This window comes from Monomorium pharaonis, chromosome 1, assembly GCF_013373865.1.
Source record: "Monomorium pharaonis isolate MP-MQ-018 chromosome 1, ASM1337386v2, whole genome shotgun sequence".
NCBI classification, from domain to species: Eukaryota; Metazoa; Arthropoda; class Insecta; order Hymenoptera; family Formicidae; genus Monomorium; species Monomorium pharaonis.
In genome coordinates this window covers 1,635,324-1,651,349 of record NC_050467.1, presented here as the reverse complement: position 1 = coordinate 1,651,349, position 16,026 = coordinate 1,635,324, and the positions used below count along the sequence as shown (strand labels likewise).

Below are 16,026 nucleotides of genomic sequence, written 5' to 3'. Positions count from 1 at the left end.
GAAATATAAAATCCAAACGGTTGTTAAGTGGTTAATACATGTAAAGGTTACTATCGTCGCATTGCTATTTTGTTTGCATTCGACGAGCGTTCGTAAGATATTACGCTGAGTAACACGGATGCGAAACGTAGCTATCAAAATGAACGGGGTATAAAAAGTATGTATTGGACGAAAGGGGACTGGAAGAGCGCGCGGGAGAGAAGGAGAAGTGACTTACGGAGTGGGTTGATCCGGGTGAATGACACGGCCGGGAGGGAAAAAGGTTTCAAGGACGATGGTATCTCTTATCGGTAGCGGTGCTACCCGACGACGAAAACCTTTTTTACGGCTTCCAGGGACCGCAGACTAATGCGCGCAGGCTAACGTTATCGGCTATCAGTTATGCAATTGCTACGTCTCCCATATTTACGAGCGCACACGTGACGCGGACTTTATCGTGCCGATTTCGGTAATTGACTCATAAAATCGCAGGTAGATAATGAAAAATGAGACACGCGGTGACAAAGTGCGAGGTCGTAAAACCGTCGAAAGATATTTATTGCTCAACTGATGTTTCACATTGAGGTACAGCTACAGGAAGAGTTATCCACGGTGATGTATCGAATATATCGCGATTGGATTTTATGTAGAAAAATGTAGTAGCGTTAGAACAAATGTATTTGATAAACCAGAAACTTCTTTTAATAGAAATTTTGGTCGACGCTTAATTATCAAGATATGTAAATATTAGGTCACGTTAAACATTGAAGAATAGATAAATTAATCTGAAATAATTAAGACCTCGAAATTTTGAGATTTAAAGTGGAAACGAATTCGTTATCGACAATCTTCTGAATATAAAGTAGAGATATGAAAGAACTCTTATTACATTTTTGATACACAAGCGTATTACATTTTTATACGTACTCGTTGAATATTCGCGAGATATTTGTTGGTTGCGGATTTATTTGCGATTGCACGGGAAGATTTAGCTAGTCAATTTAGGAGCTTCGTGTTCATGCAATCCACAACGTCATGGATCCCTCCTTTAACGCTTTGGCTTTCCAGCCGAATCAGCTTCGCAGTCTTCGCACTAATCCCACCCTAGTCGCGTTTTACGAGAACGTAGGGAGATACATTTCTGGAAACGAGATAATACGTTTCTCGAAGAGGCTAGCCCGGGGCGCCAGAATTTGCGACGTAATCTTATGACAGGATCCATAATCGCAATAAAATATTTGATATCCCCATTTCCGGGTTCATTAATCTCGCAGGGTTGCGAGAAATGATGTAATTATTTGAACAAAAGTTTGTTGATTCTCTTAGATCGCCTTTATATGTATGTATATTGATATAATTGATTATTTTATTATTTTTATCATTTTTTAAATAATCAACTTGAATTTTATATTTATATTTATTTAACTGTTATCTATATTGATTTGGTTATATCAATGAAAGTACTTTGCGAATATTATTTTATCAGTAACAATATTCTAAATTCTTTCCTTGTATTAAAGTTTTGAATTTTATTGAATTTTATTGAATAAATTCAGTTCACTGTTGCATGAAGAATGCCTAATATATCTTTATTTTGTTCGGACGTTTTAACATCGTTAATTGAGGTTTCAGCAACGATTCCATGCCGATCGATGGGATGGAGTTTGCAATCCCATACCGCATCTTTCGTCAGCCGAAATGCGCGCGCGACATGGCCGGCTATAAAATCGCGTGGATGCGCTCGCAGATCCCGAGTCCTAGAATGATCGTTCTCTCATCAACATCGTTTTGTTCTCTGTTTTCAGTGTTCAGCAAGGGTCAGTGCGAGACGGTAGCGTACAGATTCCTTGGCAAGCGAGGCGGCTACGCCTGGGTAATCACTCAGGCTACTCTCATTCATTGCTCCAAGCAGCAGAAGCCGATCTCCGTCGTCTGTGTCAACTACGTCCTAAGGTAGGATACGCTATTATCCTTTCTGTTCGGTGATGGTTTTTTTCTTCTCGGTAGCATCAACCCGAAGTACCTTCGACATTGCTTGTATTTCGCATGAGTATGATATTACATATTTATTTTGTCGCTTGGCGAAATCGCACATCAGAGAAATTTAATTAAGTCATATCTCTCGATCGGACTTAATTTCTGATGGACATTGCTTTACGATCGATCTGATATACGCTTTTGAAAGTAAAAAATAGAAATTTTTATTCCCGGCTTCTGTGACTGTGAAGATTCGTTTGTTAGATTTTTAATTGTTAAATCCATAATGTATTTTAGGCAATTTGTGCGATATGAATTTGATTCTAGTCAAAATATCAAAGTTTAATGTAAATTTGAAATAATTTTAATTACGTCAAATTATTACGTCATCAGTTTCATCTTTTTCTATTGACAAATAGTTTAGAAATTATGGTGGGAATGAGAGAGAGAGAGAGAGAGAGAGAGAGAGAGAGAGAGAGAGAGAGAGAGAGAGAGAGAGAGAGAGATTTAAACATTTTCTAGCTGCTTTCCATTGTTCTGATTTCTTAAATTCATAGTACTGCAAAATTGGCATCATATGTAATTCAGTAAGACTCGTAATTTTCAATTAGACATCCGCGTTCATTAATTCTGCTATTGCGTGAGATATTAATTCCTATCATATTTATCATGTCCTTCATTGATGTATTATACTAACTGCGTATTCCCTTGTGTAGTTATCGAATCGCGCGTGAATTACATTACGTAAAAGCATCGATTAAAATTGCAACGCACTATTTTAAATGAAAACAAGTCGATTAATTTTCCTTTTTTTCCGTTTATGTATTTTTTATATTTATCTTTTGGAAAAAATTTGTCTTTGTCCGTGAAAAATTTTAATAAGCTGATGTTTTTTTAATTATTGCGTACGAGAGTGAACCAGAAATAGTGCGTACGTTAATATCCAAACTCGTTGATTTTGCGTTTGCTCGATTAGTCGGATATGCTAATTATTTCCTACTACTTCCGGCCACTTCCGGCGAAGGCCACGACAGAATCGTGTAGTCACGCGAGGTAAGTGCTTCCTTGATTTCTTTCTCGGCGCAGATTTAACCCTTGACTGGTTGCATAAAAACGCAAACGATCCTAGTCGTTCTTGATACAATTTGCTATTTGAAATAACAAATTTATTTAATTGTAATGATCGACGAATTGGCTAATTAATCAAATAGACAGATAGTAAAAACTTGCGTTATTTCTCGATTAGGATTAGTTTCTGTCAGACTATTCTGAAAGTTGCTTCTTCTCCATTCTGACCTTTTATTCTCGGAATTTCAATTTTCTATTTATTTCCTTTCACGTATTGTAGTTCGAACTCCATATACCATTCAAGGGTTAATCTCGCGCCTTATAGCGCAGGAAGATAGCCGGAGATCTTTTTGCTTTCCTTCAGCGCACCGGCTCTCTTCTCGCATTTCAGCGCTTTTCGCATGTCCGTCGAAGGTACTTCGAATGAAAGCCGCTTCCATTTGGGGAGAGGCGAAGAACAAAAATAATTTTACTCCGCGGACGTTTCGTTGCGAAAAATCCCAAGAGGCATTAAACCGCCCGCCGAAAGCAGAACTCTCACTATCGAAGAGAACAGATGAAACGAATCTCACCCCCCGCGGCGCGAACGTTATCCCCCTTCCGGTTCTCGGTAACATGCGCCGGATTTCCCGACCCCTCCCTCGAAGGGAGTAAAACGAGGAGTCTTGTAATATAAAACGATCCCTTTTCCCTCCCCCACTGTCTCGGGGCGGCGGCGGTCGTGCCTACGCCAGTGAAAGCCTGAAAGGTGGTTGGTAGATTCCGACATTATCCCCGACCCCGTTCCCCCAGGTTCCCGCTATTTTCTCGGATGTTTCGTCCGATTCCTGCGCGCCATCGTTTCTACCCCTTCTTCCTCCACTTTCATTTCCCGACTTTTTCGCACTCTCGATTTCGTCGAGGAACGCGCGCACCGCCAGTCGGCTTCTATTCACCGCAAACGGAAGAGTTCGTGGACTCCGTCAGTCCTCCGTAGGTTTCAATCATGTACGTATCGTAGCGTATGATGTGTTTCATATGCAGGGCGAGTTATCCTGGATTCTGTGAAATGGCACAATTGTAATTTTTATCATATATGATCTGTTTTAACACAAATATGTCTCGTGTGAATATTGAAAAGTTTTCATTAATATTTTTCAAAATCCTATACGATGGGTCACTTTTTAATCATTTTTGTTTGTAAAAGTTTGAGATCTTATTTCAGATCTACAGACGAGGTGACACGCCCTGTATGGCCCTCAGGGCGTTTAGTATTTGGTACCATCGAGAAACTTTAGGTTTTCTGTTGCTACATTATTTGTTAATTGATCTGCGAACGTTTATCTAAAAAACATTGGCTCTACAAGAAGGCTGCAGAAACATCTTGATTATAATTATATTAATACAAAAGCAATTAGGAAATTACCAGTGTCATCCTAACTCTTCAACAGTCTGCTTCGCATCATACCCTTTGGCAAATGTTTTCTATTTTTATCGTCGAGTATTAAGTTAACGTTGTTTTCTAACACATACCTTACGTATTCTACATTCATTTAATCCTTATGTTTTAATATTCAGTTCTCAATAACATTTTAAACAGCCACGTTAATCTCACATTTTTTTCCTTCTCGTATTGGCAATTCCCATCCGTGTGCATTCTTAGAGAAGTCTCGCAGTGTCTCGTTCGCGCCACTATTATTACCGCTAATTGATCCGCCACACAGATCGATAATTAACGCCTGTCCGCCCGTTCGAGCGCTTCTCGAGTCCGAATGTGCGTTCCCCTTCAAGCTCTCAAGCGGAGTAGCGTATCTCGTTGAAGGTGGAAAAACCGACGCTTGCGCGTCGCGACGTTCGCACGACGTTGTCGACCGTTCTCTCTTTTCTCTCTCTCTCTCCTCTCTCGCGATCGGACCCGGGTATCTCGTCGTCGATACCCGCCGCGTACGTCGTCGACCCGCGACAGTCGAACGAAAGCGAGAGCAGCCGGCGAAAGTGGTGTGTCGCGCAAGCTCAGTCGCGATTGGGGCGGTAGGTGAAGTTGAAGATTTCGCGTACCGTCAACGGTGACTGTCGCAAGTAAGTCGAAACGAACAGAACGAACGAAATATCACCTTGATAATTGTGTGGGTGATGTATGGTTTTTTTTTATTTTTTGTTCAATCGTAATATCGGAGTTGTCGAGTCAGCGTCTGGCGCCGTCGAATTATAATTTCAAATATCAACGGGAGATTTTATTTAGGCAGAGTAAGAAGATTGAATTTCTCTCTAAATTTTATATAGTGAAAATTTTTCGAGTGATTTTCCACTCTAATAAGAGCTGGACTTTACTTTTAGAGTGAATTTTATTCTTATTAGAATGGAAAACCACTCGAGAAATTGTAGTGGCAGTATTTTCTCTACGAAGTTTAAGGAGCAAGTTTCAGGAAGAGACCGCGCGCGATTTTTTCTTCAAGGAAATATGCATATTCACGTTGGCGCCCGCGTATGAAGAAATTACAGTATTATCTTTCGCGCATGTCTGACCGGTTTTTCTTGCGAGTATCCCCGCGAGAATCGCTTTTGAAAGCTGCTACGCGTGAAACCGCGACTTCCCGCTCGAGACGGAGGGCATCGCGTATTGCATAGCTCGAGAGCATGTTACACGTGATTATACAACCGATATAGCTATTCTTACACCGATAGCTCAGAAGAGCTAAAAAAAAAAGACCAATGAAGTCACTCAGAGGCAAAAGAGATAAAAGACTGTTGTTTTTCGCGTTATTAGATGACGATGGTTGTTCTTGTTATGGAATATTGACGTAAAGGAAGAGTTACAACAAGTCAATACATCGTAAAAAGAAAAAAAAGATCGTATTATAACATGTTGTACTGCGCGCGTGTTTAAATTATTAAAAGCAAAAACTCTCTGTCTATATAAATAGGGAGATCATGTTAAGATTGATCGTACTTCTTGCCAATCGCTTTTGCGTTATTCTTTTTTTTTACAGTAGATCAATACGGTAGAAGAAATTAAAACGCAGAATTATACGCGCCGAGTATAGATAAGAAATATTACCTCGCTAAAAGTAGAAGCGGAGACACACTTTGCTGTGACCTAAGATATATTAGGTGAAGAGATTGATGCTTCGAAAAAGGAATTTCAATTTGTCGCTTCGTCATACGTCCTCACTTTTACCTGCGGACTTGATTCTACAAGGCTATTTATTTAATCTTTTGTAATTTTACGTTGCCTTTTATGCAATTTCTACTTACAAATAATTAGTCTTTCTAAATTTTTTCGTTGAGCAAAATCTTTCCCCGAAAAAAAATCTTGCGTTGTGTATTCGCTATCAAATTATTCTTATTAAATTATCTTGTGCGTGAGAGATTCTTTTAATTCAATACCCAAAATAAAACTTTGACAGTAGCTCTTGATGGCGCTTTGCGTTATTAATGAAATCATATATAAATTAACATTTTAGTAATTCAGAAGAGAGAGAGAGAGAGAGAGAGAGAGAGAGAGAGAGAGAGAGAAAGAAAGATAAAAAACTACACAAACGAGTTTAGTGCAGCTGCAGACTGTCGTTGTCGAAACGTCAAACGTGCTAAAAACCGCGCGCGAAAGAAAGAGTGCATTCGTATTGCAGCGCGGGGTTGACGGCGACCACGTGCTACAGCATCTCAAAATAATACCTCGCGTCCTTAACCAGCCGCCATCGTCGTCGTAGTCGTAACACGGTTTTGATCTCGACCCGGTTGCGCGGAACGACCTCGCGATTGACGGCTCGCTTCGCGTTTCGTTTTGCAGCTCGAGTCAAGAACCGCTCGGCTGGAACGGTTTTTATTTAACCTGCTACAGATGCAGTTCGAGCAGTCGGGAGAACGGCTGCTCGAACGTACGACATTGTATAAGTTTTCATCACTCGAGTTATTTATACGCGGTATAAACTTGCGCAATAAAATAGCGATTGGCGATTAAAAAATTTATTCTAATAATTGGGATAAAAGACCGTGTAACATCCCGTTGGAATTATTTAAACAAAGATATACATCGCTATCGTTATGTAAAACATAGTTACGTTATTAATTTAGCATGGATATTAATAGCTCTTCTCGGGAATAATTAGCCCTGCGATTTATTGCCAAGTTTATCGAGTCAGACTATTTTGGACCTTTTTATTAGCGTATCTAATAAGGGACGTTGTTCTTTTTTTTTTCATCTTGTTGCATTGATCGTGCATCGAGTGTGCATCGAGCGCAGAGACCTTGAGAGCTTAACCAGATCGATTGCATAAGGGATCGCTTTCAGCAACGACAGACGGGGAATGATGGGAAAGGGGAGGGAGAAAAACTGCGGTCAGATCGATTTGAATCGAATGGCCTCGATCGATACTTTATGTTCGTCACTGTCATACCTCCCTCGCGTGCTCGGCACTCGGAGAATCGAATGTTTCATAAAGGCCCAGGCTTTAAAAGGCAAGAGTCGAGAGTTCAGCGTGGCAATAATAATAAAAAGAATAGACAAAAATATAGTCACGTTAAACCACCATGACTAAACGCGTCTTGTGTTGAACCAGTTCAATGTCCTCAATTATAAAATCGTCGCGCGCGCGCGCGACCCCGCCGTATTATTTTTAAATTTGTTTGCCGGCATAAAAGTTTTCTTCCATCGATTTCCCCGGGAAGAAGTTATCGCCGAAATATACGGTCGGAGAGGTGTGTGTAAATAAATAAGCGTGCGCGGGACGTAACGGAGAGGTAGGAGAAACGAGGATCCCGTCTGGTCGCCAAAGCCCACACTTAAAATCATAACGATGTCGTCCCCTCGGTCTCTACGTTCAAAGGTAAACAGTTTACTTACGCTCGCAATTTCACAAAGCGCAAATATTTGCTGTTTATCGAGACCACATTCACAACTCGTTGCAAGTTCGTTCCGCGCGATACAGTAATGTCTCGGCGCTCGTAAATTCACGTAAATTCGCAAAATCACTGATCTGTATATTTATAGTTTTTATTTATATTTACATAATAATATTTACAGACGCAATGGTACACCTATTTTCAAATGCGAACGAATTAAAAGTAAAGGATTCTATAGGCGAAATTGTTAGAAACGCAAATGAGTTATGAGACATTATCTTCCTTCTCTTTAATCTGAAATACGCAATTAGCGTTGAGATACGTAACATTAAATATTCACGATCGGCTTTTATTATCTTGCCACAGTTTATTTTTACACGTGTTACTACCGTTTAATACCGAGAGTATACAAGGAGATACTACGTGAATTATGTATCGAACCGATTAGTGTGTAACGTGTGACGTAACCATTGAGATCCGAGGCGGATAAGCGATGCATAAAGCGAAATTTTCACGGTCTGGCGTGACTTCGCGAGCCAGAGGCGCGTGAAGTCGCGATTTGCAAATCGAATACCTGAATGACGGGGAAGAGAGAGAGAGAGAGAGAGAGAGAGACAGAGACAGAAAGAAGGAGGGAGAAAGAGAGAGAACGAGGCGCGACTGACTGCAACTGCACGGCGACGTAACTTGGCCAGTGCCTTTCAGTCCGCCGCAGCGGCCGAGACGCTGCGTAATCACCGCGACGGAAGTCGGAGCGACGTATGCCTCTCGCTCTCCTTCGATTCGAGAATTTGAGGAGGAATTCCTCCAGAAGGTGCCGAGATGTCCTGAGATCTCGGAGGATCGAACAGTTCCGTGAAAAGAAAAACTCCGTGGATCCGGAGAATCGTGAATGTTCATGGGTCGATGAATCTCCAGGTTCGGAAGACCGAACGTCTGAAGATTACTCTCTCCCGAGGATTCCGGGTGACTTCCGGGATCCAAAGTTTGAGGATATCCGACCAAAAATGTAGTAGACATTTAAAGAGGAGCCAAAAAACACGTGAATATTCAGAGATTCTCGAGGATCGTAAGGTGAAAACGACATTCGACGTTCCGAAGGCTCCACGTGACCTAATATTTAAGGATCAAAGATCGAAAATCTCGTGCCTCCGCGGAATCTCCACGCAAGAAGTCAAACCAGTGAATGGCGAGAGATGGTCGGCGACGTGTTAAGCGTGTTTGCGTCTACGAATTTCTCACAGTTTGACGTTCGTTATCTCAATTTTCCATTTTAATTCAAGACTGGACGATCGGCCGAGATCGCGAAAGGTCACTCGGACATCGGGTAGCCTCGACTACCGATCGATCGATCGGAAGAGACAATTCCGCGTTACGTCGTCGAATTTAATAACGGTGATCTCGAACCTCGGGGCCAGATTTTTGGCCGGATTCCATTGCGCGTTCTCCACCAGAGCGTCCGCTGGCAGTGCATCCGCGAATTTCGCGCGCGGCCGCTCGATTGCGCAATTCATACGCGACTCGCGGCACGATGATGCCCGTGTCAACCGTGCCGATCCCGGTGTGCTACTTCTCTCCTCCAGGTTCCTCTCACGTTCCGTCCGCCCTTTACAATCTCTACGCCCCAGCGCGGAGCTGCACGAATCCGCGCGCGCTCGCAGGTTATTTACCCCTTTTCCGCCGCCGCGGAATTAGATTCGACGGCTAATAATAACGCGCTTTAAGTTATTGGCGACAATCTCGCGTGCGGAATAACACCGGCCGCGTTCGCGTGTAATAAAGATCGCGTGGTGCGCGCGTGACGTTTTACGAGTAGGTTGGATGCCACGGTGACACGCGAGTCAATAATAATAAATTCTACGTTTTAAAAGCGCGATGCCCGAGCGTTTTTTTCGCGCGGAGCCTTCAGTTTTTTCTCTCTTTCGCAATCTCGAGGAAAAAAAAGAGGATATTAGAGACGAACATACCGGAGCAACGCTGGCTCTACGACAAAACAACAATGCCATTTTCCTTTTCGAAGTCAGAGGGAGATGACTCCTGGTAAAGTTCCGCGAGTTTTTGCTCGAAGGAAGGTACCGCGAGTGCGCCGTGGAAATATAATTTACATTTGTGCCACGAAGATAATAACCATGTCTGCAACGAGCAGATTCGACGCTGAGTGAGGGAGTGCCGATAAGATTCGAGTGAGCTCTTTTAAGAGAGAGAGAGAGAGAGAGAGAGAGAGAAAGAGAGACAAACATAGAGGAGGAAGGAGAAAACTGCAAGTGCAGTGTAAGGGAGGCAAAGGAAACGTCGTCGAAAAGAAAAGGTATCGCCGATAATAACAAATATAATCCTCTCTCACGTGCGTCGGTTCGTGACGTTCGTGTGCGCGAGAGATCGAACGGTGGTCCGTCCATCGATCAATCCCCGGCGAAGGTGCGCGTCTGTTATCGCGGTCCAATCGTTACGTAACGCTTAGCAGCGGCGGCGGCGGCGGCGACGGCGACGGCAGGCATCCGCGAAAGAAGAGGCATCGGCAGTTATACCGGAGCTCCCGGTGTGCACGGCTACGTTTCGGAATAACTTCAAGATAAATTGCGCAATCCTCTCACGATCGACACATGCATTTTTTTTCTCTTCTGTACGGAGAGTGCGCGGTGAAGGAGTCTTGAAGGAAAGAGGGAACATAGGCGGAGGGATTTCTGCTAAAGAAATTTCGCGTGCATTCGTTTAAAGGAGAAACACGTTATTGGCGATATTGACACGACCGCTTTCCTCTCGGCCGCGGTTTGGCATCTTCGCGACGAGTACTGCGCGTGTCAAGTCTCGCGCTGGCAATGGTACGCGTCCAAGAATTAAAAGTGCATCTGGCTGCGGGGGTGGGAGGGGGAAGGGAGAAAAGGGGTGGTTGTGCACACCGGGGGACTGGACCGTAAACAACGCCCGTAAACATTCTGCGAACGAGCGAGAGACCCTGGCCTCCTCGCCTTGTCGTCTCCGAGCGCTAAACGTGGCCCGTCCCGAGCTTTATGAGGACTTATTTACGTTGCGCGACCGACTTATTGTTAGTTCGGACCCGGTCTGAGAAAGTGGCTGAAAGGGCTCTCCCGAATATCCCCTACGGGACTTACGCTCGCGCGTTCAATGCGCGTGAATCGAGTCACCTCTCGAGAATCCCGACGTAAATTAAAATTTACTTCCGCCTGGCGCACGCTTGATTCTAACTATGAATATTATAGTGGCTCACATTTTAGTTTTATGTCCACGGGAAAGATTTATGTTGAATAATAAACTGTAAATCTAAAGCGAAACCCTCGTGGAAGTAAGAGATGCTCGAGGAAATGCTCGACATTTTTCATGAATTCACCGATAACCAGACGTACGACGGGCGTTGCCAGTCTACTATGTCAAAGAAATTAGTTTTGACATAATTGATGTAATATTCTAAAATATATCATTAGTTCAACGACCAATCCAACTACCAAATACTTGGTTATACCGAACATTTAATTGAAATTATTTCATCAAAGCTTAATAACCATAATCTTAAAAGACATTTTTCATCATCAAGTAAATATATTTAGTTTAGTATCATTTCCTCGATTTAAACAAATATTTTACATAACAAATTATTTAACTTGCTAATATTTACTCAAACATAGGACAACAGTAGAATAAACGCATTTACTTGATAATAAAATAATTTTTTTTTTCAATGTAGGCACGCTACCAAACTCCGTATTTTTTTTTTCAATCTACATCGATCGACCTTGAATCTAGAGCGATTTTTGCTGAAGACAACGTGGTGCAACCGCGAGCGGCATCACGGCATCGACCTCGAGAACTGCGCCAACCTGGCCGCTGCCATCCGCGTGATTGTCTCGACGAATTCACAACAAACCGCTCGAGTTTCGCGCACGCCCGGTCGGTCGCCGGGGGCCGGGTTGAGTTAGGTGCGGGTTAAATATGCGGTCGGGTATCGGAGAGAGAGAGAGAGAGATTAAAATTAGAGTGACGGCCGGCTTGCGTAAATGAGCACGTGGGACCATTGGGATCTCTCCCGTGTTCGTCCTGTTCGTCCATTTCTCTCGTCCCTTTTTTTTCCCGCGCAAAGCTTCCTTTATATCTGACTCCTCCACCTGGACCGCTCGTTGACTATCTTAACGACAAAAGCTACCGTTCGTCTTGCACGAGGTAGATGTAACTTTAATCTGTCGCTTTCTCTGTTTCTCTTCCTTATGGAAATTTGCTAATTTTATTTATGTCTGTTGTTTGCTCGTTGAATTCGCTTACATAGTCCGACTATCTATATTTTAGAACTTGTTATCCATTTATTGATGCGTTATGTACTGTGAACGCTTTCGTGATCTCAGAGAACTCGCTTTAAGGGACCGCGATAAAGTTATTTATTGCGAGGGGGGAAGGAGAACAAGGGAAATCTTTTACCAGAAGACGTAAATCCGTAAATGATGCGAAACTTTCGGGGTCCTGTTACGTAAAAAGCGATTTCTCATCCACGGATACTGTGATACTGTGAAAGAATCCGCGATATCTAGGTAATGTAGCTTGTTTACGACGTACCAGCAATTTATGACGAAGTCCATTAAAAGATACTTCGCCATCATCGTTAACTTTAGACCTCAAATGTCCCGTCAATCGACTTCGCAATTAAACCGCATCGGAAATGAGACTCGTCGTTGGAAAGACTCGTTAATAATAATGTCTTTCCAACGTGATTTATCAAATTATTGAATCACCGATACTCAGCCCGTCGACCATTTTAATGCTATATTAGATGCTAAATTTTAATATGGACGGAGCTATTGGATCACTTTTCATTAAATCCCCCAATCCAAAAGGTTAAACCGCTGCACCGAAGTGCATTGACTCGCGCATGCAGCTTATCGAGACGTTCTATCGACGAGTCTCGTGACCGTTTGTTCGCGGAAAACGTAAACTCTATCGGGCTCAATTATCCGCGCGAAGGCGCGTTGTTTCTCCCCTTTCAGAATTAGGTCCAATCGAGAGAGCGAACGGGCAAATGTAGGCTATTTCAATAAATGCGCGTGCGAGGAGTCCTCGCCAGCGTTGCCCGCGAGGAAAAACCGAGGCGGGCACTTTGTGGAGGCGAAGTGGCGAATCGTTACGAGAAAAGTCGAAGGCGAGAAACCCGCCTGAAGTTTTACTTTTATTCCGCGCGGCGTTTAAATTGAAAGGAAACGCGGTATACTCTCTAAATCACTGATTTGCAGTGATATGCATGTAACTGTGATAATTAGTCAGTAAATTTTTTTTTTTTTTTTTTTTAGTGATTTTGATTTCACTATTTATATATTATAGTATATATAGAAAGATCAATGTATTTATTTCATCAATTAACAAGCTATAAAATACAAGCTATAAATAGTAAAAAAAATACCAATATACACGTTATAAAATTAGACAAAGTCGACGTTGATACAGGCGCAAGGACGTTTACGCTTCAATAATTCCTAACCGCGTTTGCCTCGTTCGGCAATTATCTTATCGCACATTTAAGCAGTCGGGATCGCTTCGCGGCTAAAAGTTTGTACTCGGATATATATATATATGTATTTTCGCGAGCCATGCACGTAACACACTCTCGCTTCTCTCGTTCATTCTTTAATCCGAACGGATTTCGACACGCGCGCGCGCACACAGCGGAGAGGCGCGTCTACGCGCGCACCACCACACGCGCGCGTCACGCACGCATTTGGGATCCGCTGGTCAATTTGCGGCAATTACCGAGCTGTTGCGACCGGTTAAAGTCACTTAGTGCTCGCGTAGATACACGACGAATCTCCGTCGCCGGTGACGGACGCTGCGGATCTCCTCCATGCGGGGACTTCGCGTCAAAACGTGCGTCGCGTCCCACGTGCGAACTGGCGCGCGCGGGAGCCCACGGTTCGTAGTTGTCCCACCCGTTTCACGGTCTAACGTCGTCGTCAATAAAAGTCCGATATATGGTACAATACACGATAAAAAGTGACTGAAAGAACGTATATATCGGCCGCCGGCGCGGCGTGGCGCAGCTCCGGCCGATGGAAGTTACCTTGTAATTTGAATACTAATAAAATTAGGAGCGTGATGTAAGTAATTTAAATTTAATTAGCATACAGAAAAGCGCCAACAATGATTCCGCAATTAAAAGTCCAAGTCGCACGCATAAAGTGCCTTTTGCGGTTACATAACTTGACGCTTATAAAAGAATCTCCTAGGAAGTTTAAATCGGGAGATGATAACCGAGTATTTTTCCTTTTATCGGTCTCCTCTCAGCTCTATCATTATTATATGATAAAATGTGTAATTCTGTTTGATTGAGTAATTTACGATTCGATCGCGTGGAATAATGCGCGAGAGATATAACGCGGCAGCAACATCGTCGGGAAAAGAAAATCATATAGGCGCTCAGGCTGAAAATATTCGAGGCTTGGCGAGGGCCAGAAGGATCAAATGGTGATGCACGGCTGCAGGCACGTTGTTTAGACCGGGTATATACATCCGGGTTATCTTCGGGGTTAAGGTCGGGTTAGCTTTAACTGCGCGATCGAAGAAAAACGCACAGGCGTAATCGCGCCTACGCAAGCCGAGTCCGCGAAAACCTATTATGTCGACCACGCGGCATTGAACGCTTAACGGTCGGTTCTTTTGTGATAATCCGTTTCTTTTTTTTCTTCTTCTTTGTGTCTGAAAATTTGAAAATCGAAGATCATTGCATTGCCGACTTGTCTGCGGGGGCAGTATAATATATATATATATATATGTCTAATATACAAGCACTTTGAGGCCGCGTGGCTGCCAGTAGATTTTCGTTTCATTAAACTCGACTCTTCTTGTTTGCGTGAACGTTCCACTTTAATCCCGCTTCAAAAATAATACGTGTTAAAGGTTAAAAATAGCGGCTGATATACTTTATATAAGGATCGTGCGCGCTGATGAATCAACGATGTTTGTCGGCAGCGACAGTTCTCGTACGCGCGCGATGGCATGTAATGTGACGTAATAGAGCTTATGGCTGTGGCTTATAGTCTATATCGCGTTGCGGTCTGAAAAAAGTGGCGGCGGCGGCGGCGGCTTCCTTTACCTTGCGAGGCGTGTCTTGTCAGTCATCGAGCAGAAGGATACTCGTCGACAGGGGCGCACCTTTGAATTTCGCGAAACCTTGAAAACTTGCGAGGCAGAATCGAAATTGATCCTCCGGAGCGATCTGCAGATCGCGCGACGCTTTATTTTTATTTTTAGTTTTATTTTTTTTTTTTTTGTAACGTTCACAACGAGAACTGTCGTGTTGCAGTTGCGAGGTATAATGACACAATTCCCCCGATAACGTTTTAAAAGCACGGAAAATCGCCGCGGCGGAAAAAAGGCGTCGATTAGCGGCCGCGAACGGCCGGTTACATAACCGCGTCCTCGTGATTACAGCGCATCTCTCGCTTGCCTCGAGCTGAAGGAGAAAAAGAGATGTGATCGCCTCGCGACAGTCGAATGGATAGAGAGAGAGTGAGAGAGGGGGAGTGGGTGAAAGAGAAAGAGAGAGATAGAGTGCACGAGGGCAACGACGCGCCGTCGTCAGGGAGCACGAAAGTCCGAATGGATGCTGGATGATGATCCGGGACGGCGAAAGTGATGAGATAGTGATGTGCGTGCACCGCGTGATGTGCGTGTCGCGCGGCCGGTTTACGCGTGCATCTGCAACCGAGGGGCTGGGAGGGAGAAAGGTATGAATTCCATCACTCGAGAGTAGCATGCGGAGATAGCATATATTTCTACGGTACGGGACGCAGATGTTTAGAAAAGTGACACAAATCGAGCGGAAAACTTGGCGTATATTCTCCGAGGTTTCCTATCGGAGTTGGTATCGAAGTAAGTTTGCATTATGATAAAGGAAATCCTGGAATTTTATACGGCGATGATTTTTGTAAAAAAATTCGCACTTAATTAAAATTTGCCCCGAGAAACGCGTGATCTTTCACAAACGTATTGAGAATTTTTGTCCTTTATTTAACGTCTTTTTGCTTCCTCTTGTTATGCAAATGTATTTTCGAACGAAAATAACTGTAGAAATAAAGATAGCGTCAAATGAAGTAGCTCCTGAAACAATAGCTGTATATCTTTACCGATACAAAAGGACAATCTTGAAAAAAATTTTTTTTACCGTACAAATTGCAGAAAGAAATT

The 16,026-nt window shown here is 43.2% G+C and overlaps 1 protein-coding gene across 2 annotated transcripts in view; it reads left to right on the top strand.

Annotated features, from left to right (window-relative positions):
• Nucleotides 1-16,026, top strand: part of LOC105835939 (protein similar) — a 39,846-nt gene that overhangs the window by 14,429 nt on the left and 9,391 nt on the right. For both annotated transcript variants that reach the window (XM_012679612.3, XM_012679610.3), the window contains exon 7: nucleotides 1,785-1,932. In XM_012679612.3, the coding sequence (XP_012535066.1) occupies nucleotides 1,785-1,932 (148 nt within the window). The remainder of the gene's footprint in view (nucleotides 1-1,784; nucleotides 1,933-16,026) is intronic.